This window comes from Ambystoma mexicanum, chromosome 9 (genome assembly GCF_040938575.1).
Source record: "Ambystoma mexicanum isolate Mex_15411 chromosome 9, UKY_AmexF1_1, whole genome shotgun sequence".
Lineage (NCBI taxonomy): Eukaryota > Metazoa > Chordata > Amphibia > Caudata > Ambystomatidae > Ambystoma > Ambystoma mexicanum.
The window spans coordinates 134,934,571-134,960,408 of record NC_090931.1 but is presented as its reverse complement, the minus strand read 5'-3'; the positions used below and the strand labels follow the sequence as shown (position 1 = coordinate 134,960,408).

The following is a 25,838-nucleotide window of genomic DNA, read 5'->3' as shown; positions in this document are numbered from 1 at the left end:
CAAAGTTCCAACAAAAACAAAACTCTTCTTGGTAAAAGAAAGACTGTCTACTTTCTCACAATAGCATCAATGTTATTCCCAGCCATAATGCTTTGCCACCACTTCCAGTTATCCAAGAAGAACCGACACAGTTAAAAAGAAATACAACTTCTATATATGTTAGTGAAACACAAGTCTTGGTTATCAGTTATTATGTCTCTATTTACAAGGTTAGTATTCACAGTGGGTGTATTTGTTAGGACTACTTCAGTGCTGCTGCTTCTACTTCAACAACCTCACTTCTACTAGAATGTACCATGATGACCTTCTATATTGCCTCCTAGTATTCCACTTCACTTGGGCTACTTAAGTCTTGCTTCCACTGACAAACAAATGTACCACCAGAGCTTCAGTACTTTGTGATTCAAAACAGGTTTTGGTTATGATAAGATTCACCTTAAGGTACTTCAACACCTTCAAATAGGCAAGGCACTCATCCTCTGAACATCTATCTTGAAATGGGGCAGCCTCTTTACCTCTCTCGTCTGTCTGCCACAACAATCTGAGTTTGCCTTTAGGACCCACTTCTCTTTCTCGTACAGTCTTTGGCAATATAGGGTGTGTCAACTTCAAATAATATGTATGAGAAGCAAGTTTCCCATCCCTAACTTTGCCTTCACCTCTCTGCCAACTGTTAGCTAAAATAATTACCCAGAAGCCTTGGTGCCACTCTCTTGGCTTCAGGTAATGTTTCCACACATGTATCTTAGGCAAGGTTGAACTTCTATTAGGCTAACAGTATTGGTTAGATTGTTTTCTGGCTTTGAGAAAGGCAGCTTTGAGTCTTAATAGGGGGAATACTCTTGGCTTGGGCAATGCTTGTTCTCTTTCCAATTGCAGATATAATGTTTAACCACTTGACTTCTAGTATGAGTAATGATTGTTCGCGTGAGTAAAGAGGTAAACACACACGCAACTACTTCATACCTTTTTAAAAGGTCAAATGTTCAACAATGGCTTTTTGTAGCATTTGTAACGCGAGACACTCGATACTTCTTCATAAGGTTTGGAAAGTTTAAGGGTTTAACAATGGTCTTTAGCAGCATCTGGTCTTCACACGAGTGAAAATGAAATTACCCGATCACACACAAGTGCTACTTTTCCATTGTCCCCTTAAGAACTCAACAAACAACTTCAGCCTGCTTCTGCTTATACGCGATAGAATATTAAGCTGGATACTGTTGCCAGCAATGCTCCCGCAAGGAATCAGAATGCCAGGTTTGACTCACCAGCTTCTGTGATAGTCTCTCCACGTATTGCACAACTTCTACTGCTTCTGGCTTCACTTGGGACCCACACCCTTCCTTGCTGAAGGTGTCACTGGTCTGTCCACTCGATTAAGGACCCCCTCTCACTACTTGGGCCCACGGCTTTACAACAGTTCCTCACCTCGGTCTCTGACGTGTTTCTTGCACGGCAACCTCTGCAATTAGGCTCACATGGGGGAGGCAGCCTCCCTGTATGTCTTCCGCTGTGCAGCCTCTGCACCTCAGAGTTTGGGGGAACAGGACCCTCTCAGAACAAGCAGATGAAATCTGCTGCATCCACGTTCCGGTGTCCCTTTGGTTCTCCCACTTCTGCTTGGATTGTCAACACTGTGCCTTCTTCCTTCTGCCTCTGCTACTACCCCACGCATTCCATTCATATTTCCGGCTCCTTCCCATTGCCTGCAACCGAGGGGGACTTTTATGCATCTCATGTTCCTTCAAGTGTGGGCTGTTATGCTGTAGCTGCCACAGCATAACTCTTCCATCCTCTTCTTCATCCCAGTATGTATGGGATTATGGGACTTGTAATTTCCAACAACAAAATTAGTTATTTTTAGTAACTGCCTAGTTTTAAGTGTAGATTTATTTCCCTTAGTCAATTAAGGATGAACCCTTAGAAATAGTGGTTACAGAGGAAGACAGTGTATTTAAGGCAATGTTTCTAGATGCCTTTAGATTATACCTTTTGGGAGTAAGGAGGATTTCTATCCTGAAGTACCATAAAAGATCTTTCAGTTATTAAGGCTTCTTTAGGTTTTATGGTATTTGTTTCCGGAACCACAGCTCTTATATGTGGTTCAGATACATCATAATGAAAATAAGCTATTACCTGTTTTGGTAACCTAGAAAAGGTCTCCCATTCAAAGGATAAACTGTCTCTCCCTGGGAGGGAAAATATTTTTTTTAGCAAGTTAAACTAATTTCCATTCCACATCGGGTTAGTTTCTATACGAGTAAAGATGTATTTGAATTCTAAGACCAATATCTTGTAATCCATACTTCTTTGCAGCTGCCTACCTAATAATTCATCCAAATTTAAATCTGCATTTTTACCCTAAATGTCCTCTTCAGATCAGGCAGTAATAATACTAGGGCCACCCGCTGTGGCACTGCTCTATTGGCACCACTGATCTGATCAAATCTGTGGGGCTTTGTGTGGGAGCGGGGGCTGGATCCCATGTCCCCATTGTTTCCAATTCTTTTCATTAAGACTATTTTTACAGTATTGGTTTTTGTTGGGAGAAAAAATGACTCTTAGGCTATCCTACAAGAACTCCTGGTGATGTAATATCACTTGGTATGTTTGAATTCATGAGGACCTAGTGTTGTTGTCCTCTCAACTTTACTGTGGTAAAATGAAGGCCCCAGCCCAAGGACTTTAAGGTAGATTGCTGCTTCTCCGGTTCCCACCTTGGGTGGTCGGGGCATCCACCCATCTCCTGGGATGAATACAACTCTGATCTGCTCCTGCAGCTTTAGCCTACAAGAGGGGCATTCTTCTCAGAAAGAACCACAGCTATGCCCCGTTTCATATCTCCCACCTCTTGTTTTGGCCTACCATAGGCCATCTCTGATCAGGCATTGCACTGCAGGCTGGATAAACTCTGTTCTCATCCATCCCCCCCTGTTGATGTCTCCTTAGACATATTTGGTAGCTGAAGGACAAATGCCACTCCTGTTGACATACCCACAGATCTAATCTCAAGTGCTGAGTGTCAAACGCAGTAGATCCAGGGCTTCAAACGGGCATCCATGCAGCATCTGTGCTGGTGGGAAATTCTGGGTCTTGTAGGGGAGGACAGGCCTTAAAGGCCCCCCTCTCCTGCATCATTCTCCCCAGGTGAGGACCATGGCTCGCCGAGCGTCCCCCCATGCCACCCGGGCCCAGGTGGAGGAGGGCTTGCCCGCCGATGACATTGCCCCCACATATCCATCATACACTCACACTAACGTTTAGATAGGCCTAGAAGCCTTCTTGCCCAGCAAAGACGGCGTGAGTTCAGCGCGCTGTAGCGCGGCCCCCACCTTTGGAGAGCTTTCCAAGTATCCCTGCCGCCGTAGCCCTGGTAGATCCGCTGCGAGCGCGTTCCCATGAGAAAGTTGGGTATGAGCTAACCCGAGATGCTAACACTGTAACATTTTATCGTTCACAATGTAATATTGCACCCCGCATGACCTGGTCCGCGAGGCCGGGGTGACGGGGAAAAAGCTGAAGCATCACTATCTGAAGAAAGTAGAAAATAATTCAAGTATTGGTATTAACGAACTACCTCTGTTTAAACAGATTCTGTAAACTGTGAATCAACCATAAAGATGTAACGTTATAAGATGTCACCCCAGGTCTGGACTAATGCTGCTATAACTACAGAGAAAGATGTCGACAAAACGTATAACCTTTATCTGTATAAGTGTTCTCTCAATTTTATGTAGAAACCTGAACTCGTATATGTTTTCTTAATCACCCCAAGCGGCGAGTATCAATCTCTGTAGGCCATAACCTAGAACTACCTCATGTACTGTAGTGAATATAATGTTAGGTAACGAAAAGGTACTCAGACTGAATATATTAACGAAATGATTAATGAACTCGAAGTATATACGTATGGTATGGTAGTTTAAAGAAGACAAATGATATAAAAGTTTTGTATTCAAAATTAGGCAACACACGAGGAAAATACCTTTTGTGAATATATGCAAGGCCATTCTCCCTCCCGCCCTACGAAGCCTGCCAAGTAGAAAAAAGCTAAGGCCTGTGCCGTGCTCCCCCACCTCCCCCGGCCAAGCTGGAACTACTCCAGAGAGTCAGAGGCCCCAACACAGCATCCAAGGCCACCGGCTGCCACCTGCGTTATTTACAGCACGATAATAAACTTACGTTTGAATCCACTGATCTACCAGCACCCTCTCGTAAATCCCACAATCCCCCAGACCACCCCAAGGAGACCCCCGACAATGGGACAAGACACAGAGCCCCCTTCATAGTAGCTTCTAACGTAGTAATAAAACATGTACCACCCGGCACAAGCCCCCCAGAGCCCAGCCCCTCGACCTGAAATACCAGACGTCAGAACACCGGTAAATCCAACAGATGACCACCAGACCCCTCACAAGGTGCATTCCTCCTGTGTTGTATTGATTGAAAGATTTACTGTAGAAGTTAGATATGGGGTTTTAAGTAACTGCAATGTGCATGATCTAGGGCACCTAAGTCAGGGAAGGCATTCATCTTTGTCACAGGCTGCCCCAGCGTACCAACACCGCCCGGATGACCTCGAGCCGGCCTGCCAGGCCCAACCCAACCCACGAGGCTGACCAGTGACGACATCTCACCCGGACCAACCATGCTGCAGCAACACCTATAGTTAGTCGACGCCACCCAATCCCAATTAACTTGTGCCCCCTATAGTGTGTAGGTTCTGATGACGTTTTTTGTATTAGAAATACGCCTGCCTTTGCGATTGTCAGGCAGAGCGCTCTCGGAGGTTGCAGAGTTCTTTGCATGCCATATTCTTTGGATAAACTCCCACTTACGCTCACCCGCACTCTGTCTTGGCCTTATTCCCATTACGGGAGTGTCCATTATTGTCTCCCATTGCGGGGAGGATCGTGCTAACTTGGGGGCGCTTCCACTCAGTCTTTATTACCACTGCCCTGCAGCTGTAGTGGAGGTGGCTTGCCCATCATTTATTTTATTTACTATTATTTTTCCCTGCTCACCTGGCAGAGGTGATGATCTGCTGGAGACACAGGACTGCAAGGAGGCATGGTTCTCATCCTGCCTGATCCTAAATGAGCCCTGCCTTATTGATATATTTCCTTCATTAAATAATTTGCAGATAATGTCACATGTTTGTTTGCTGGTATAGCTGACCTAACGTTTTCATTCTTTTTGTTTCTTTCCTAGAGCAGTTTGTAAAAAGTTTGGCCTGCATGTGGGCCGGCTGACCTTGGCTTTCCTGGTTCTCAGCACTGGAATGTACTGCTCAGCAGCAGGTAAGTGAGGCGGGTGTGCATCAATTTTTCTTCATGTTAACGAGAGAAGAAATATTGTGGTGGCGGGGGGTGGTAGGGGCTCAGGGAGTCTGATGGGGCTATTTTCTACAACCCCGGATTGCTACAATAAAAGTGACAGTAAACTTGATGCAATCATTACAGCTACCGATCCAGGGGATTTAACTCTGATTTACCAGGCAGATTTGGGGAATGGGGCAGACTTTACATGTCAGCCCACCTACCCGCAGTGCCTGACAAATCTGATAGGTTTACTGCCAGCAAGAGATTGTCATGCTGGCGATGAACCAATGGATTCCAATCTGCTTGTTTTTTGTTGACCTCTTAAATGCAGGTGAATTGGAATCCATTGCAAATCTCAGCCGCAAGCCTTTATTGCGACAAGCATTTAAACTGCTTTACATTCGCAAGTGTAAAGTCATTTGCCTGTTTTTTTTGTTACATCTTTCTTTTGCACTTTGAAATAAAAATGATAATTACACAGAGGAAACCTGTTGCACTAAAATTACCTCCTAGGTTTTTATTACATTTAGGTGAATATTCTGTTACTCTTGTCGGCGCACAAGACCTCAAATACTATATATTCGATGTAGATTTTAAACTTGAAAAGATTCTAAACTATGTAATGCATGATATAAAGAAACATATGTGTTCCTCAGTTATCAACTGTGATGAAACCAATTATGTCCTCACTCCTTTCCCGGAGGTAGCCTTTCCCCATGTGGGTAGGGGACGGCAGCTGCTACCTCATCCTGACCCTGGGGGCGGCTATATGAGGGAGGACCACATGGTGGGGTGGTGGGGGATGCGACCCTGAGGGGAGTGGAGCAACATCATTGGGCGAGACATGGTACCCCCATTCCCTTTTTAGGAACATTCCTTCAGCACCTCAGGCCCTCATGACATATTGATGCAGTAACCTTCCAATTTCTCCAACATATAGTCATAGAACTTTTAAACATCCAGTAACAAACTGACATGAGGAAGAGGGCAACCGGAATGAAGATTACTCAGTTAGACTTAAGTGAGCGGTCTGGTTGTTGTCTCTAAACGGCTCCCTTCAGTAACGCTGGAATTCAAAGATGGTGCCCTGGAGAACTGCAGGACGATCCGACCGGCTAGTGAATGCCAGGGAAGCCAAGCTGTCAGGCGGACACGCAAGTGAAGAAGCGACACGAGGAAGGAGGGAGGTGACGTCTAGACCAGAGGGGCATTCTTGCTGGCAGGAAAGACGCCTAAGCGAGACAGGGGAGCTTTGTGCCGGCAAGAGAAGCCAGAGTGACACGCAAACCACCACCAACTACAGTAACGTGGCGCCCAAACTGGAGAAAGAGAGCGAAAGCAGAAAAAGACCTGAGTGGGGTCGGAGAAGCCAAGGGCACTGTCTTAAAGCTGGTGAGCCCACAGTGGAAGGCCGGGCCCCGGGAGGGAGATGGAGAAGGCATTCCTGGTCGCTAACTGGAACGTGAGGTAAATTCCCTACGTCTTACATCACAAACTGGGTTGCATATTCCCTGTGTTTGGGGGAGATAAAGGGAACTTGGGGGAGAGGAGGTGAGCCAGGGGGCCAGGGTCGGCTCATCCATAATGGGCGAGGGGGCGTCAACCCACCAGGTCTTTGCCCCCTTTCACCCATTATGGAAGACCCAGCCTAGTAAAATACGAACACTCCTTAAGCTGTTTTTTTCAGCTGAGGGAGTGCTCTCCCTTTCACAGTTAAATTTCCCCAGCTGTGCAAGCACAATGAGCCATGCAAGGCTGGGGTTGTTTGCTTCCCAGCCTCGCATGGCTCAGTGGAAATGCTGGCTGGGGAACTGCACGTCTGTATGTGCAAGGAGGTGCTTGTGTGCCTCCTTGCACATACAGACAGAGCAGGCTGGAGTTGGGCGTCTCCGTACCCACGCTTAGGCCCCTTGCACGAATGTGTTTGTATGTTTGTTTATTTAGTATTTGTTTATGGATGCATGCATGCTTGTGTTTTGAGTGAGTGCACGATGGGTGCTCATGTGAATGAAAGCGGGCTTGCTGTGTGTATGTTGTGTAAATGTGTGTGTTCTTATGTTATTTTAAATGTGTATATATGTTATGTGTATGGATGCATGTATGCTTGTGAAATGAGTGAGTGCATGGTGGTTGCTCGTGACTGTTAATGAGACAGCAAGTGCTTGTGTGTATTGTAAGGAACGCACGGTGGCAATAGTAAGACAGACACAAGTGACCACAGTTCAAGGGTGTTTATTGAACTTTTGCAAGGGTATGATAAACGCCCATCTAAACCTAAATCTAAGATCGGAGCAAGCTATGACCATCAAATAAAGAAGACCGTCCTAGTGGAGTCTTGCCAACATAAAAGGGCCTATACTAAAAAAAAAAACTCCTGCCAATCCTTACTGCTAAATTTCAAATAGTGAGGGGTGAAGTTCATGAAAAAGAAAGCAGTGTTCACAAAATGGTAAGTCAGGATAGTTCTTGATATTGATATTTTATTTCTATCACGCTCATACACAAGTGTTTCAGAGCCGGCAAGGGAAGGGGAACAGGGGAGAACAAAAACAACCATCTTACTAGGCCCAGTGACATTGAGAACACGCAAGTGCAGGGTAGAGGGGGAGAAGTGCATGGAAGGGGGAACAAAAGGAGAGTGCGGAGCGAGGCGGAAAAAAACAAAATAATAATAAAATAATAAATAAAAAGGCAACAACAATGGGAGTGCAGCCAGTAAGTGGCAAGTGCTGGGTTTATGACAGCAGGCCGGGTAGGTCTGAAAGTGCAGGAAGAAAAGGGGAGGGCTGTATGGGTACAGATACAGACCCCAGTGCAAGGGGTGGCCCAGAGGCAGTGTGGGAGGGTGGCAAGATGAGCAGGTACCTGGGCCCGGAGGACAGAGGGTGGCCATGTGCATGGTGCAGAGGGAGAGTAGAATCAGTAGGGGAGAGGAGGGGAGAAGGCAGAAGCAAAGAGGAAGGTTTTGAGGTGCTTCCGGAACCGGAGATGGTTCTCAAATTTTAGAGTGGCAGGGAGGCTGTTCCAGAGGGAGGCCCCAGCCGAAGACCGCGATCTACCCCCAGCTTGCTTCTTTGAGAAACGACTGACCCTGAGGGAGTTGGAGGTAGAGGAGCGGAGTGCTCGAGATGGGAGGTATTTGCAGAGGGATAGCTGAAGGTATGTTGGACCCAGGCCCCAGAAAGCCTTGCGGACAATGCAGAGGGTTTTGAATTTAACAAAAAACCACAAAAGATTCCAGGACTCGGCGCCAATAGTAAGGGTTGTTTATTAACATAAGCCCTCTACTTGATAACGCATTTCGGCTCCCACGAGCCTTTGTCAAATCAGGGCTATGTCAGTTAAAACAAATATATTAATATATTGAAGTATTACCATTCATACCACAATTCAAAGGTTTTCAAAATTACAAATAACATATCAAATTGGTAATTTGCAAACATGTATGCCATTGGTTCAGACAGAGAAACAAGGGTTGGTGAAGGGGAGGATTGATTGGGTTCAGAAAACATCACAGTGAACACAAAGATGTAAAAACAAAACGTAAATGGAGAGAGAAAATGAAAAAGTACCCATTAGTACAATTGAAAGATTAAGGAGAATCCTGATTTAGAAAACTAAAACATAAGATATACATTAGACAATCTGCTTACCCAACGTAGTTCTGAAAAAATCTGTAGGACTGTTGTCCGATATACAGTAATAGGGACAAATCCCAAGGACAGAAACTCTAGAATTGAAGAGTTAAAAATAACCCCAAATTAGTCTAATAATATGATCATCAAACGGTCACCCATAGTGAAAATAAGGCAACCTATATCAAATGTGGAGTGGATACCCATACAGGTACTGGTCCCCATACCTTTATTACTGTGGGGTGGCTGCTAATATTATACTTTCATAGCCAAATGCTTTAATTAGGTTAGCGCGGCATTCATGCCCCAATTATTATACTTGTAGGCACTCGAATTAGAGGTCCAATAGCCATCGTGTTACATCTTGCACGGCAGTCCTGACAGGAAAGGTTACAAATGTAAACCCTCGCACCAGCGTATGTGCGAAGTGAGGTGAGAGCATTTGCTTTCAACGATTGTGTGCGGGTTGAGATGAAAGCATTTCTATATTTCGAGTAAGTACAGATTATCTACTTACTCTATTACTCCGGTTTCAGTCGCGTCGGCTGCTCACATTGCGAAGGCAGCCGGCGCCATTTTGAATATCCTTAAAGAGGCATTTAGGACACCATGGTAACGCGTCACATTCAGCGGGCACTAGTGCCGCCATACTGGATTGGTAAAACCTGAGAACAAAAGGACAGGCACTTTGAGCCACTGAGTGCCTGTCCTTTTGTTCTCAGGTTTTACCAATCCAGTATGGCGGCACTAGTGCCCGCTGAACGCTTTAGCTATGAAGAGCAGGTGCTAGAGAGGCTCCCATGGCAACAATGTGACGCGTTACCATGGTGTCCTAAATGCCTCTTTAAGGATATTCAAAATGGCGCCGGCTGCCTTCGCAATGAGAGCAGCCGACGCGACTGAAACCGGAGTAATAGAGTAAGTAGATAATCTGTACTTACTCGAAATATATAAATGCTTTCATCTCAACCCGCACACAATCGTTGAAAGCAAATGCTCTCACCTCACTTCGCACATACGCTGGTGCGAGTGTTTACATTTGTAACCTTTCCTGTCAGGACTGCCGTGCAAGATGTAACACAATGGCTATTGGACCTCTAATTTGAGTGCCTGCAAGTATAATAATTGGGGCATGAATGCCGCGCTAACCTAATTAAAGCATTTGGCTATGAAAGTATAATATTAGCAGCCACCCCACAGTAATAAAGGTATGGGGACCAGTACCTGTATGGGTATCCACTCCACATTTGATATAGGTTGCCTTATTTTCACTATGGGTGACCGTTTGATGATCATATTATTAGACTAATTTGGGGTTATTTTTAACTCTTCAATTCTAGAGTTTCTGTCCTTGGGATTTGTCCCTATTACTGTATATCGGACAACAGTCCTACGGATTTTTTCAGAACTACGTTGGGTAAGCAGATTGTCTAATGTATATCTTATGTTTTAGTTTTCTAAATCCGGATTCTCCTTAATCTTTCAATTGTACTAATGGGTACTTTTTGATTTTCTCTCTCCATTTACGTTTTGTTTTTACATCTTTGTGTTCACTGTGATGTTTTCTGAACCCAATCAATCCTCCCCTTCACCAACCCTTGTTTCTCTGTCTGAACCAATGGCATACATGTTTGCAAATTACCAATTTGATATGTTATTTGTAATTTTGAAAACCTTTGAATTGTGGTATGAATGGTAATACTTCAATATATTTGTTTTAACTGACATAGCCCTGATTTGACAAAGGCTCGTGGGAGCCGAAACGCGTTATCAAGTAGAGGGCTTATGCTAATAAACAACCCTTACTATTGGCGCTGAGTCCTGGAATCTTTTGTGGTTTTTTCTGATGTTTGGACGGTATGGGCTTAATACCCGTCTGAATCCGGTGACCAGCGACAAGTAAATAGGAATCGGTGAATCTACTATATCAACACGTGGTGAACAACAGGGATTGTAAGGAGTCGCCTGTGTGAGCAACTTTGCAAATAAGCCCCACAACTTTCTTCAATTTGAAACCTGGTTTTGAATTTAATCTTTGCATCCACTGGGAGCCAATGGAGAGATTTCAGAGCTGGAGAGATACGATCCCAGGGCTTGAGGCCAAGGACAGGTCTCGCAGTCCTGTTCTGGGTAAGTTGTAAAGGGCGGAGGATAGAGGCAGGTAGATTAAGAAAGGCTGTTGCAATAGTCGAACTTAGAGAGAACCAGAGCTTGGGAGACAGTAAGCTTCTGGGGCAATGAGAGGAAAGGAAGAATACCTCTGAAGAGGTGCAGTAGGAAGTTTGACTTTTTTGATACATCAGTGATGTAGGTGGAGAAGGAGAGTGTGGAATCAAAGGTGACACCAAGGTTCTTGGCCTCGCAGGTGGGGACAGGAGGGTGGCCAAGGGAGGCCGGCCAAAGAGTGAGGGGAAAGGAAGGTGATGGTGTGCCAATGAGGAGGATCTCCGTCTTGCTGGAATTAAGACAAAGCTCGTTGGCGGCACACTAATCTTGAATGGCAGTTAGGCAATCAGTGATGAGAGAGGTGGAGAAGGTGGCCGATGGCAGCCTGAAAATGAGTTGTCGTCCGCGTAGCACTGGAAGTTTGAGCAGAAAATGGCAATACAGCGGGCGAGAGTTGCCAGGTATTGGTTGAAAAACCAGGGCGAGAGGTTAGACCCCTGGGGAACACCACAGGTGGAGAGGAAGATAGATGAAAGGAAGGACCCAAGTTGGACCTGGGAGGGGTCGATCAGAGAGGAAAGAGGTCAGCCAGGCCAGAGCTTCATCAGTGATGCCCAGGTTATCCCGGAGACGGTTGAGCAGGATGGTATGGTTGACCGTGTCGAAGGCAGAGGAGAGATCGAGTAGGATGAGAACAGAGGGAATGCTAAAGTCAAGGTTGGAAAGCAGATGTTCAGGAGAGCAGTTTCCGTGCTTTTGCCAGAAATGAAGCCAGACTGATGGTCATGGAGACAGCCAACAGAATCAGAATGAAGGTTTAGCTGAGAGATGGCCAGCTTTTCAAGGAGTTTGCCGAAGAAGGGGGTAATGGAAATTGGGCGATAGTTGGCGGGACAAGAGGGATCCGCTGTGGGTTTCTTGAGAAGAGCATGCACAAGAGTGCTTAAGAGGCGAGGGGAAGGATCCTGAGGCAAAGGAGTGGTTGCAGAAGCCGGCAAGGGCCGGAGCAAGGGTATCAATGTGGTCCTTGAGAGTTTTAGAGGAACAGGGATTAACTGTTTTGACGAGGCTTTCATAGATCGGACTTGTCTAGCGACCTCATCGGGGGAGAAGAGAGGAAAGGAAGAGAAGGAAGGAGGGTGGGTGGGGGGTGGCTGGAGGAGGGTCAGTCAGTACTGACGGAGAGGAGAGGGAGTGGAGGAGAGTGTGGACAGGATGTCCTAGGTTTTTGAGATAAAGTGTGAGGCCAAGGCATTGCAAAGAGCCTGAGAGGCAAGGGGAGGGGTAGAGACTGCAGCAGGGTTGGCCAGCTCCTTACAAATTTTAAAGAGTTCAGCCGAGCTGTTAGATGCCTCAGAGACATGGGCTTGAATGTGGACTCTCTTCTTGGTACGGACAGAGAGACGGTGTTGCCTTTGGAGTAGGAGACAGGCCAGTTTGTCAGAGGATGAGCAGGAATCCCTCCATTTTCTCTCAGCCGCCCTACACCTACGTTTAAGTGTAGCTAGTTCCGAGTCATACCAGGAATTGCACTTGGCTTTGGACTTCAGGCAGATCCTCATGACAGGGGCAAGAATAGAGAGAACACAGGACTGTCAGGGTGCGAGTCAGTCAGAGGAAACGGGGGTTGGGAGAAGGTGGAAGCAAAAGCCTCGACTGACGCACGCTTCATGGGCCGGATGTCCAGGAAGGTAGGTGGCAGTGTTTGGGTAGGCTTGGCTTGGGGGGAAGAGAGAGAGATGAGAGGAGGTAGTGGTCACTTCAGGAGAGGGGAGTCGAGAGGGGGATAGAGAGGGGGAGGCTAGAGGAGATCAAGCCATCAAGTGTGTGCCCTGCAGAAGTGCTTTGGGCCAGAGGGGAGGATAGAGAGGGAGAGGGAATCGCAGAGGTCGCGAAAGTGCAAAGTTGAGGGACAGGGAGAATCAAGGTGAATGTTGAGGTCACCAAGGAGGAGGGGTTGAGTGGTTGAGGCCAGGAGAGAGGAAGAGAGGTCAGCCCACTCAGAGAGAAAAGAGGTGATTTGACCACGGGGCCGGTAGAGAGTGGCAACAGTAAGAGAGTGGCTCGGAGTGATTGAGAGCCTCCAGACGAGGCATTCGAAAGAGGAGTAGATCTGAGTGGGAATTATAGTGGCAGGAATCCACTCAGGAAAGATCAAGGCTACACCGCCTCCAGCCTGAGTGGATCTGGGTGCGGAGAGGATCTTGTAGCCATCAGGGAGGAGAGTGTCAAAGCTCGTGACAGAGCTGGCCGTGAACCATGTCTCTGTAAGACGAAGGACGTCAAGTTCTTCAAGGAGCTGGCAGATGTCAGAGGAGTGTTTGACAGCAGAGCGAGAGTTGAGTGGCAAGATGAAGAAGATTGCCTGCCTTAAAGACCTTCCGGGGAGGGGTACAAATCAGAGGTATGCCCTGCGGAGTTGTGGAGGTAGCCAGAAGATGGGAAGAGTGGGCAAGGTAGCCAAGAAATGAGAGGAGGGGACAGCTGGAGAAGAAAGGAAGTTGATGAGGCAAAGGAACCGCCTATCGAAGGAGGAGATTGGCCTGGGGACCTTGGACGATGACAGTGCCATTTAGGTAGACGTTAAGGATGACTCTGGAGGAGTTAAAAGAAGCCATGAGGCCTTCCCAGCTAAAAACTAGTTCCCAGTTGGGCCATTGGTCTCCCTTCCCTATGTTTTCAGCATGGGCAAGGTGGTACACTCGAGCAAAGCACACACTCCGGCTTCTGCGGCACGAGGACAGATTTACATTTACACAGTTCAAGACCTTCTGTGTCCAAGCCTCTTTACTTCTTGCAAGTCTCTTGACTCCGAAGGCCTAGTATACAAAAACAACACAAACATTTTCTTTTCCCTTTTTTTTTCCAGTATTCCGTTCTCTGACCAATTGGGATGTACTTTAAACTATCAACGTCTTTTGAATGTGCACAGGGTTTAGCTTGACCCATTGCATGACCACTTCGATCTCAATATTCCTTTTTTTCATCAGTTGGATACCTAACAGAGACTTTCGAATGTGCACCAACTTGGCACAGAACCATACTGTGTATGGTATCTTTTCTTATTACTGACGCCCCTTTGTTGGGCAAGGTTTTTGGTCAGGCGTGGTCCACCTCCTTTCTAGTTTTCAAGGGTCACAAATGAAGGCTTCCCTCACCCGGGCTCGAGCCTTCTCTCATGCACCACAGTTCACCTCAAAGGCTTTCCTCAGTCGGGTTCGAGCCTCACTTCATGCGTCACAGCTCACTAATAAGGCTTTCCTCAGCTGGGCTGGAGCCTCCTTTCACAGTTCACAATTCGTACAAAAAAAAGGTCTTGGGACTTCTAATCCCAGAATGCACTGGCCTAATTTCGCTCCCACTTCATAGCTCTCCGAAATGGCATTTTGTGATATTGGGAGCTGTAGAGCTAAAAAGGGATCTTAATCAGAGGTCAGGGTCTCTCCACCTGCCCCTCACTCAGAGACGTGGGTTCACCTGCCTGGCCCAGGGGAGGAGCTTTGCTGTGGGGACCGCCAGGCAAGTCCCAGTTGCCCCCGGTCTTGCCTTCTGGAGGTATAGTTCCCTTCCCTCCTCCACGCTGCAGTCTCCTCTCGTAACTGGGCCAGTGTTTGGGCGTTTTTATCCTCCTCCAGGTCTCTCAGGGTCTCTGCAGATCGCTAGATCCTGCTCCTGCTCCTGCTTCCTGGCATCTTCCAGCATTCCCAACTCACCCAAAGTGTGCTTTCCTGCTCCACCTTTTATACTTCCTGGGAGAGTTAGCTAGGACCAGGTGTGCGTGTTTGGAAGGGAATGTCTGACTTTGCCTGTCCTCGTTAGCGGGACAAAATGGAGATTGCCCATAGGAACAAATGTACCATGGATTCCTGTGGGCATTCTTCATAGCTCCGGCCCTCCTCTTTTTTTTCCCCAGTGGTTTTTAGAAAAGAACAGAGGGGAGGAATTATGGGAATTGTAGTTTTCACAAATGAGTTTAGGTAAATCAGGTAACATATTGTCTGGAAAAGGGGGGTAGTCTGTTGTTTTAGGGCACGGGGTGACGCATGTAATTTTCTTCTCTCGTTTCTCCTATGCCTCTCTTCCGTGTTGACACCTGTTGGAATTGGGCAGGGGATAACGATATGGGTTCTGAAATGGTGTATGGTAACAGAGGGAATGTCAGGTAGGGAGGTGTTATGGAAATGGGGATCCCATGTCTCAACTTGAGACTCCTTCTCCCTTTCTGGTTCCGGAGCTAACAGCGATGACCCTTCTGCGGTCACCCCAGAAGAGGATACCAAGGGGCTTGATGGAGAAATACCCTTGTTTGTTTACATTATGTTGTATAAGTGTGTGTTTGTGTTGGTCCGAGATGCTTTTGGTGAGTGGGGGTAGGAGGTTTGTACAACAAAGGCATTTTAAAAATTGCCTTTTTATTGAACAACTCCCTCCCCACCGGCTAAAATCAGCTCTCTGTCTGAGGTGCTGTGGGGCCCAGGGGATAGGAATGGTATATTGCCCCCTGGGACCCCAGCACCTTGCATACCCACATAATCACTTTGATTGTGTGTGTGTGTTTGCTGCTGTGAGGCCCAGGAAACGGGCATGGCATTTTTTTACTGGACATCTATGATAGATGTCCGGTAAAAAAATGCCATACTCACCCCCGTACACCCCAGCGCCTTGCATGCACACATAATCACTTTGATTGTGTTTGCCGCTGTGAGGCCCAGGGGACAGGCATGGTCGTTTTTTTTACTGGATATCTGTGAAGATGTCCAGTAAAAATACTATGCCACGCCCCCTGGTCCCCCAGTGCCTAGCATACACACATAACCACCTTGATTGTGTGTATGTGTGAGGAGCTCGGAACCCAGGGGGCAAGTGTATAATTCTTTTATTACAGTGCATCAATGATAGATGGACAGTTAAAAAAAAAAATACATGCCTTACCCCAGTGCCCCCCCTCCCAGTGCCTCGCAATCGCACATAATCACATTAATCATTATTGTGATTATGTCTGACTGCAAGGCGCTGGGACACCATGGAGCAGACATGGCATTTTTTACTGCGCATGGTTGATAATATGTAGCTACACTTGCATATTAATGCAGCCAGTCTAGCCATTTCTTATTGTGGTATGACATTTTGTATTGGGCATCTTTGGTAAAGCAAGCAGGATCAGTTCTATTATTCCTACTCATAACAAGCATAAGTGTTATTATGTAGCTAAACTGGCATTTCAATGCAGCCAATTCAGTCATTTCGTATTGTGGTATTGCATTGTGTATTGGGCATCTTTGATAAAGCAAGCATGATGGGTGTTATTAAGTAGCTCGACTGGAATTTTAGTACAGCCAGTTTGGACATGTTTTCATACTTTGGTATGCATTTCTTTTTAATTGTAACGCCAACTGGAGTATGCTCTTATGTGGGGATACTACCATATATTGGCAGATCAAACGTGGACATTTTTTCTTATTGTATCATTACTGGCATTATGCACAAAGCAAATATGAATATGTTCTCATATGGGAATAATGGGGTATCATGTTGCAGCCAGCATGGACATGTTTTATACTGGCACATATTGTGGGAAAAGGCATCATGAAAATGTGTTTGAGAAATGCTCCTTTGCACTGTTGGTGACTTGCATCTATTGGATTTTACCTTAAAAAAAACCCAATTGCAAACTGTTTGGCTTTTTACCCAATTTGTCTATAAAGTGTGCGGTGAAATGCACCATTTTCACCCATTATTTAAAATAAATCTCGGTGGGAAAACCCCCACAAACCGCCCTTGAGTGGTGTGGGCTCCCTCGCTACGCTTGGCCGTATCGGGGACAAATATTTGTGCCCCTCAAGTTAAAAAAATTCACCAGCTGCCAAAGGGGGAAAGCATATAACCTTAGATCTTGAAAGTGAATTAACATATGAGAAAACCTGCCAGGAGAGTACACAAGGTGTTTTGCGAGTCCGGGACCTGCACCCAAATTGTAACTGAAAAGTATCCAAAAGTATTGAATACTCATGTCCTCCGCACAAATTGGTGCTGGGAAAATCAGCCAGGATTTAGTGAGAAATATAGAATTTTACAAATAAATATGAAACATCCAATAATTTATCGAAGAAGTAACAATAATTCAGTTCCACAGTAGTCCAGTAGATACAATTCAACATTCTACAGTGTAATATGACAGTCTGTCGGTATAGTGTATAACTGTACTTTTCAAATATACAGAAACCGTAATATACCTGTTTGTAAAATCTATACATTGTTTTGGACACTGAATGTCCATTTTCCAGTTAGCCGTGTGTTATACCTGTATTGAACATTTTGTCTTTTTTAAAATTTATTTTGTTACATTTTTCAAAAAGAATGTATTTGTTATTACATTAATCTTATTACACTTGTACATACAGGCTTGAGGTGAGGGTGTGCGCTGAACAGTTGTGCAACAGAAAGCATGACGATTACTCAGTAGTGTAATATGCATGTTAAAGTATTACAATATTCAAGGAATTTCAAGTTAAACCCTGTTAACTGAAAACATTCTACATCGCATCAGGAACATATTTGTAAAAATGTCAAACTGTTTGTATTTAAACAACTTTTACAGGGAATATAATACATAGTTTAGGCACCTGCTTGGAGTTCTAAATTCTAAAAATTAAGAGTCCTCCTTCTCAAAGCCAACGTTTAACAGTAGTGAGGGCAGTATTGAAAGTTCTCAGCGCTGGATGCGTTCCTCTGTAGGCCATCATATGAGAGCCTGCCTCAGCGCTGCAGCCCATCTCATGCAGCTGCTTTGCCATCTCTTCCGCATCCCAACGCCCCTCTTCTTGATTAGCAAACATGTGGTTAATAAGGTGAGGATAAAAAGCAGTGGAGACACACTTCTCAGCTAACCTGGCATCCAGAATCAAGGAAAGGACTTCAGCATCACAGCTTGAGTCGTCAACCTTCGCAACAGCAGTGATTTGCTCCAGTGCCACAGCATGCATGTCTGCATCTTCGCTTTCTAGTAACAATTTTATTGAGGGCAGAAGGAGACTGGTCATGCAGCTGTAGGCAAACTGCCTTTATACACACTCCATGCAGCCTGTGCTTGCTGTTGTACAAGGATCGGCAAAGTTTCAGCACTTCATCCCCCATTTCCCTTTGCTCAGTGGAGCGGCAGGACAGCACGGCCACTCCGAGATTCACCCAAGGATTCTTGTCTGGTCGGGCAAGGTCCAGACTTGTCACAGGAGGCCAAGCTTGCAAGAGCATTGCCAAGTGCTGGAACTGCGCTGTACTGTTGCAAGTGTCTTAACAGTTCCTGGAACAGCAAATACCTTTTCTCTTCGCTCTCAATGTCTATGATGTCCACCTGTCTCTTCGGCCAGCAGGCTTTCAGGACAGCTTGCGTTCGGAAAAACACAAGCAGTTTGATGTCCTTGTCAGAGAGATGAAAAGCCTGTTCCAGTATTTGCAATACATCAGTGCAAGGCTTCACCGGCAAGGTATCATCTCTGCAAAATGGCCGCACCCACTCCAAGAGATCGTCGGAGGACACCAGACGTTCACCCTTTTCAATGCTGGCCTGCACTGCTGACACAATGCCTTCTAGGATCTGAAGTGGGTCTGTAGAAAAAGTCAGGTGGGAACCATCTCTCAGGTAAACAATTATTTTCTGCACTGCGCTCTGTACAACATCCCGAGGAGTCATCCCCATGGGCCCCACAGCCACCTCTAACAACTGTTGGACCATGTCCAGAGTCTGACCCTCTAAGCACATGGTCACTGCTAGACAGCAGACTTTCTCTTTCTCCGACCGTGATAGATCATACAGATGAGCATACTTTTGAAGCAGTTCCGGCCATCCATCCATCCATCTATCCCGGATCAGGCCCCCAACTCAAAAAATGAACATTTTGTCATTGCGAGAAATGGTGATTATATCTCAGATACGTGATTATGGCCACTCCGATGTGCAAGGGAAAATCATATATGTGTATTTGCAATTTTATTTAAAAAAAAATAATAAATAAAAGTTTTTTTTTAAAGAGAGGCCCATAGTTGGAATGGTGTCCATGTGTTGCATTAGTAGCCCTAAATGTGCAGCATGCACTAAAAAAGTGTGTGAGGGTTGATGATGCGTAATCTAATGGTCAAAATTAGATGGTCAAAAGAAAGTAAACAAAGAAGAGAAAACTACATTAAATTGGCAATTTCATTATTCTATTATTGGTCATTCAAAAATAGTATCAAGGATCTTTATGAGAAAACCTGGCAGCAAACCAGGTGTTTTGTGAGTCAGCGGATCCCATGAAAGATTCATGCTCTTAGGATTTTGAACTGCATTGAATGTGGAAAAGACCTGGGAAGGGAGTCCTTTCCCCAGGCGTGGATTGCGACACCAAGAGGAGGGGGCTATTCTCTTGGGCTATAAAAAACACTTTTTTTATTTTGAAATTTTGTTTTGGTGGAGAGAAACCCGGGGAAGGGAGTTCTTCCCTGGAACTGTGAACATTATCCATTTGGAACTTTTGTTGGATTTATAGCTTTTTGTTGAACTTGAACATTTGTGCACTTTTCAAGCCAGAGACAATACCCTTAACACCTTAGAGTTACTTTTTGAATGAGAGGGCTAGGATAGGAATTCGGACACAGGACGTTTTTGCCTTGGACATCTTGATACAGGACAGGCCCTTGGTTTAGGTTGAGGTAGGGAAGGGAAATGCCTCCTAGATAGGGACAGTGAGGCATTTTCCACCTCCTTTATTATTTCAGTAAATGTTTGTAACACCAACTATTACTCTTCTGTGTCCGTGTCTCATTCCTGGTTCCTCACACAACACATGTTTTGTCGAACTGTCTCTCTCTCTCTCTCCTCGCCCCATCTCTCTCTCTCTCTCTCTCTCTCCTCATCTCTCTCTCTCGCTCTCTCCTCGCCCCATCTCTCTCTCTCGCTCTCCCCTCGCCCCATCTCTCTCTCTCGCTCTCTCGCTCTCCCCTCGCCCCATCTCTCTCGCTCTCTCGCTCTCTCTCTCTCTCTCTCGCTCTCTCCCTCTCCTCGTCCCATCTCTCTCGCTCTCTCGCTCCTCGCCCCATCTCTCTCTCTCTCTCCCCGCCCCATCTCTCTCTCTCTCTCCCTCTCCTCGCCCCATCTCTCTCTCTCTCTCTCCCTCTCCTCGCCCCATCTCTCTCTCTCTCCCTCTCCTCGCCCCATCTCTCTCTCTCTCTCTCCCTCTCCTCGCCCCATCTCTCTCCCTCTCTTCAACTACTCTCTCCCTTTCTCTCCTCCCTCTCCTCTCTCTCATTTGATGTAGTCTAGTAACTCGTACTTCAAGCAGGAATTGTTTTGTGTCCGTTTTTCGCTGTGTGCTACTGGATCTTCCACTTCAGGGTCCAGCATGCAGTGTTGGTACTCAGTGTGGCTTGTAGCATTAGGGTGCCGGCTGGGTTGCTTCCCGAACTAGGGCTTTCACCTTATTGCCTCACTCAGGCTTTTGGCATACGTTCACAGGACTCCACACCTGCCCTGGGTCTGTGCGTCACCTTTTTCCTTGTCTCGCTCTACTCTCAAGTTTTGGCCCCCATATTAGTTCTCCCCCTGGCAGCCTAACTTGGCCATAGTGGTTTACGTCTCCCCTGTGCTGCCCATTGTCGCCTTCTCTGTGTTACTGTAATCCTCTCCGCTCCTGCAGGAGTTCCTATACCATTCTTGTTCTCAGCAGTTCTTTAACTGTCATCTAAAGATTCTACGCAACAAAGCCTCATTGCTTGTCTCACTGCTTCCCCAAAATGTACCTTCTCCACATACTTGCAGGTCAGCATCCCCCAGACTCCTATTCCAATAGGTGACATTTCTTCTGCCAGAGACTCCTCCGTTGTCATGTGTTGGATGTTTCTTCCCGACCACTGGTGAAACTGGCTGACTGTTGTCTTGGAAGAGAGACTCTAAGCCTGATAGTCCATCATGGAGGGCTCTTTATCGGACCTCTTACTGTGTAACCCCTTGTATAGCGTTCCATTGCTTCCCAGCTAGGTTTGCACTATATTAATCCCAATACCTGCATTCATATGTACGTTCATAAACATTGCAGAATGTACACAAGAGAGCCCTGAAGTCGAATCTTTACAGAACTCCTGGTCTGGGGTGACTGGCATTCATAGTTTGGTGGTAGCAAGGGAAGGAGTGTTCCAGGGGAAGCAAATTGACATGAACCGAAACAGAACCACGTAATGAACGCCTCAAAGAGCAACAGTCTGCTCTTTCTTGTCTGCATGAAGTGGTCTAGAGCAGAGACTTATACCTTCTCTTTTATGATTGCAGATGATCAGATGATCGAAAGGGGCAATTGCATGTCCCGTCATAGAAGCTGAACATAACCTGAAAGGGCATAGTGTAGTTGTCCAAAACCATAGAGTTTATATTGTTGTCGCATTATATATTGTTCAAGGGCTATCTTAAACCGTGATACCTGAATCCTGTTTTACCCTTACTTTTTCTAGCATATCTGCCAAGCACTTTCTGCATGTACACCACAGTCATTGCGATGACTGGCTGGTTCATGGAGCAAACCTCGCTGGCAGTGCTCGGGATTGCCGCTGGAGCCATTTGGGGCTGGCCCTTCAGTGGAGCTTTGGGGTAAGATGAGCCGTCATTGGGCCATGTTCCTTTATTTTATTTTGAAATTAATTCTGTTTCAAGGTGAATCTGCTTTGTAGGCATTTGTATGATCTTGCGCAAATCAGGTCTGGCTATTGTCTCGCAGACTTACTCGTTTTCTTAAGCTACATTTGCTTTTTAATGGGTCAGTGCTTGTTATATTTGTGGGGTTGTTGTGCCAGCATACTTAATTTGAGTTTTCTATTTTCTTTGAACATTTCCATTGCATGAAATATGCAACCTTCACAAGCACTCACAAACTTATTTTTAGTAGAATGACGACACATTCCTGCATCTCTGCCTAGAGGATCTGAGAGCAAGATGGATGCTATTTTCCCAGTTTCATCTAAAGACCAGCAGCTCAAATGTAGCCATTATACCATGATATATCGTACAACCTGGACCAAAGCAGTATTTGGTACATTGGTCATTGCGATTAACCCCGCAAGGCCCTGGCTGGGATTTTAGATTGGATAATTTTATCGGCTGTATCCATTAATACATTTATAAAAACAGAACATTGCAATACAATCAATACCCCCACACACCCCATATCCTCTACCAACAACTCCACCAATATTTTCACTTCTCTGTGGAAGCTACTGCATGGATTAAATCCTTCCTCATCAGTCACCCAACTGAGTGTTCATAGGAGACTTGGCGGCAGACGGCATCCCAGTCCCTCTAGGCATACCACAAGGCTCCTGCATGTCACCTACACTCTATAACACCTATACCAAGCCTCTCTTTGATCAGCTGGACTCGAATGGCATCCCTTAGACTAACTTCGCTGATGACACTCAGCTCGTCATCCCGCTCTCTGGTGACCATGTTAGCGATTCCGCTAGAATTAATTACGTCTATGACATCATTCAGAACTGGATGGTCACTCAGAACGCATGTATGAATGATGAGAAAACAGAGCTCCTCACCCTCAGCTTCCCCCATACGCTCAGAAATCTGGACCCCGCATTTTTCTCCTTCCACATTGACGGTACTTCCATCCCAGTATCTAAGCAAATAAAAACCCTTGGGGTTTACCCAGAATCCGACCTTGGTATGAACAGACAAGTTAATGCTCTTGCATCCTCCACTGCCTACAAAGCTGGACTAATATCTCTGTGCAGACAGTTCCTCTCACCAAGCAACTGCATTACTCTGGCACGAGTCTTAATTCTCTCCAAACTTGATTATTGAAATGTCTTACTCGCGAACACCTCCAAAACCAATCTGAAAAAATTACAACTGCTCCAGAAAGAGCCTTGAGGGCTGCCCATGGTCTCAAACGATCTGACCATATTACCATAGTAAGACGCGAAGCCCACTGGTTACCCATCAAAGCCCGGCTAGAATTCACAACCCTCGCTATCACTCATCACTGTGTTCACAATGAAGCTCCCCAGTACCTAACCAATTGCATCACTGTTAAGCCACCCACGTTCTTGCTTAGATAGAACTTGAGTATCTTGGTGTTCTTAGTGTTCTTAGTATGCTTTAAGAAAAGTAAAGCTGGAGGAGTCTGCTTCAGGGTCACCTCTCCCACCTTATGGAACACACTCCCATGCCATATCCGGAATGAGCCATCCTTCTTTACCTTAAAAAAAATTAACCAAAACATGGCTGTTCAACAAATATGATTAGTATTGTCACTGTACATAATCCTTTTATACCTTCCTGCCTACTTTCTCTGTACTAACGCTGTTATACCTCCTGGTTTGGGCGTTGTCAAAAATGTAAAAGATCAAAATAAATATTCAAACTTCTAACCAATTCTCACCAAACCCAATTAAAATCGGCTTAATATATATTCTAAGAAATCCTAAATGGGTGCATAGCATCCCTAGTAAATATGACTTCATTTTTAATAAAATGCCCCTTAATCCAAAGCTTTCTGAGATGCACAACCATTCGGGCAAATCAACAAAAAATGTAATAAGTCTTCAACAAAATCAGACCCCCAGGCGCATTCCTTATTACCCCCTGTGAGAAACCCGATGGTGTTCTCCCACCTACTCCTCCGGGATCCTCTATTTAGGTGGCCACGGAAGGGCCATTGTTTTTGGATCCCCACCCTGGGGCTAGACAAGCGAGGGAGGATCACCTGAGTTGGAGGGTCACAGGTATCGGAGGAGACATGGTATTCCCCATTACACCTTAAAACCCTCTCCTCCAGCTTTTATGGGATATTTCCAGTCCCATTCCATCTGCCCCTCCCCATTTCCAACAAGTACTGGGACGAGGAAGAGGTGACCGGGTGCAGTGAAGATTACCCATAGACATAGTAGTTAGAAGCAGAGAGAGACATACCACGCTACAAAACTAGGCTGTCCCACTAATAGCCAGGTAAGGTCAGGCATTTTACTTTGATCATTCACACCTGACTCAGTTAGGGTATAAAAGGTGTGGTTGTCTCCAAGAAGAAGAGCAAGATGGGGTTGCTGGCTGGAACATGAAGGCTTTAGCATGAGAGGCCTGGAAAGACTTGAGGAGAGCAGCACACTGACCTTGTGCAGCTGGAGGGTTGCAGCGTGGCGAGGGAGCTGTGTCTCCATGGAGCCGGAGTGACGACGAGTTGGTGAATATTATCTGTGTCCAGGCCAGTGCTCGTTCCCCTGGGATGTGTTGGTCCCAAGTGTGTCTGAGTGGCAGGTGGTAATACCCTGACCTCGACCCACAGATGCTGAGAATCTGCCCACCAGCGCCACGCTATCCGGGTGAGTCTCGTAGCAAGAGAGTGAGAGAGAAACCCAGTGATGTGCGTGTGGCTGGAGCAGGAGCAGTGATTTGAAAGCGGGATGAAAAAAGGTAAGCAAAGGAAGTAAGGTGCGTGAGCCGCACGAAGATGCAGAAGGGCAAAGGAGAGGGTGCGAGCGACCCGAAAGACTGAAATAAAAGCAGGAGTAAGCAAAGAGAAGGTGCGAGCGACCCAAAACAGGAAAAGGAAAGTGCAAGAGGCATGATAAGGAGAGAGAAGGGTGCAATGGTGCACAACCAAGTGTTCCTTTTTTTTTTTTTTTTTTTTTTTAAACTTTTCTTTATTAGCAAGAAGTAGAGACTGACACATTACACATTACATCAACAGCTCATTGTATATATTTCAAGGCTCGGATACCAATTTAAAGGTTCAACAACAATCACCAATATCAACAGGAACAGGGTACTTACAACAAGGACCATTACGTTTCAACTTGTGCAGTCGTTTGCGCAGGCGATGGAGGAGAGGATAGAAGTTCCAAGTCCGCTCTGTTGTTCTGATAACTACAAAACTCTGTCCATATGATTTTGGGGCGAGCATTCACAGACAGCGTGTTGATATAGTCTACTTCACACACTTGTATCCAGGTAAGGGCCTTTAACCACATTTCCAGTGAAGGGGGGGGGAGCGCCACTTCCAACACTACAGAATGCACTTTTTAGCCACCATCGCCCCCACATTCAGGAATTTAGCGACACGCCTTGCCTCGGTCCCCTCCCACAGCCCGAACAATGGAGCCAGGGGGTCCGGGGCGATCCAGAACCCCACCATCTCAGAAAGGGCCCCAAATACTGCCTCCCCGAATGGAACCAGCTCCCCACAAGACCAGAACATGTGGGCATGGTCCGCATCAGTGGATCTGCACCTCTGGCAGGGGTGGGGTTGGTCCCGTGAAAATTTCCCGACCACATAAGGAGTGTAGTACAGGTGATTAAGTAGCTTGTATTGTACACATCTAAATCTAGAGTTGAGGGAAACCCTGCGCGTGTGTACACACATTTTTGTCCACATACCATCAGTGATGTCCAACCCCAACTCCTGGCTCCAAGCACCCCGGATCGCGTGGGGAGGTTCTACAGCCCGTGCCATCAACATTTTATACAGGGCGGACACTATGCCCCTGCCCCCTGCAGAATTAGCAATGTAACAGATCTCGGGGGACTCAGGGGGTTCATCCGGGTAAGACGGCCACATGTCTCGAACTGCCGCTCTGAGTCTAAAATACTGCAGCAACTCAAGTGAGGACTTGAGTGCCCCGGCCTCCATGTCTGCGGGGTTATGAATTTCCCATCAGGGAATAGATCAGCAAAAGAATGATATCCCAG

The 25,838-nt window shown here is 46.1% G+C and overlaps 1 protein-coding gene across 1 annotated transcript in view; it reads left to right on the top strand.

Annotated features, from left to right (window-relative positions):
• The window catches only part of ALG9 (ALG9 alpha-1,2-mannosyltransferase), a 944,483-nt gene that overhangs the window by 39,487 nt on the left and 879,158 nt on the right, over positions 1-25,838 (top strand). The window contains exons 5-6 of the mRNA XM_069614305.1: positions 5,212-5,300; positions 21,602-21,737. Coding sequence (XP_069470406.1) covers positions 5,212-5,300; positions 21,602-21,737 — 225 coding nt within the window. The remainder of the gene's footprint in view (positions 1-5,211; positions 5,301-21,601; positions 21,738-25,838) is intronic.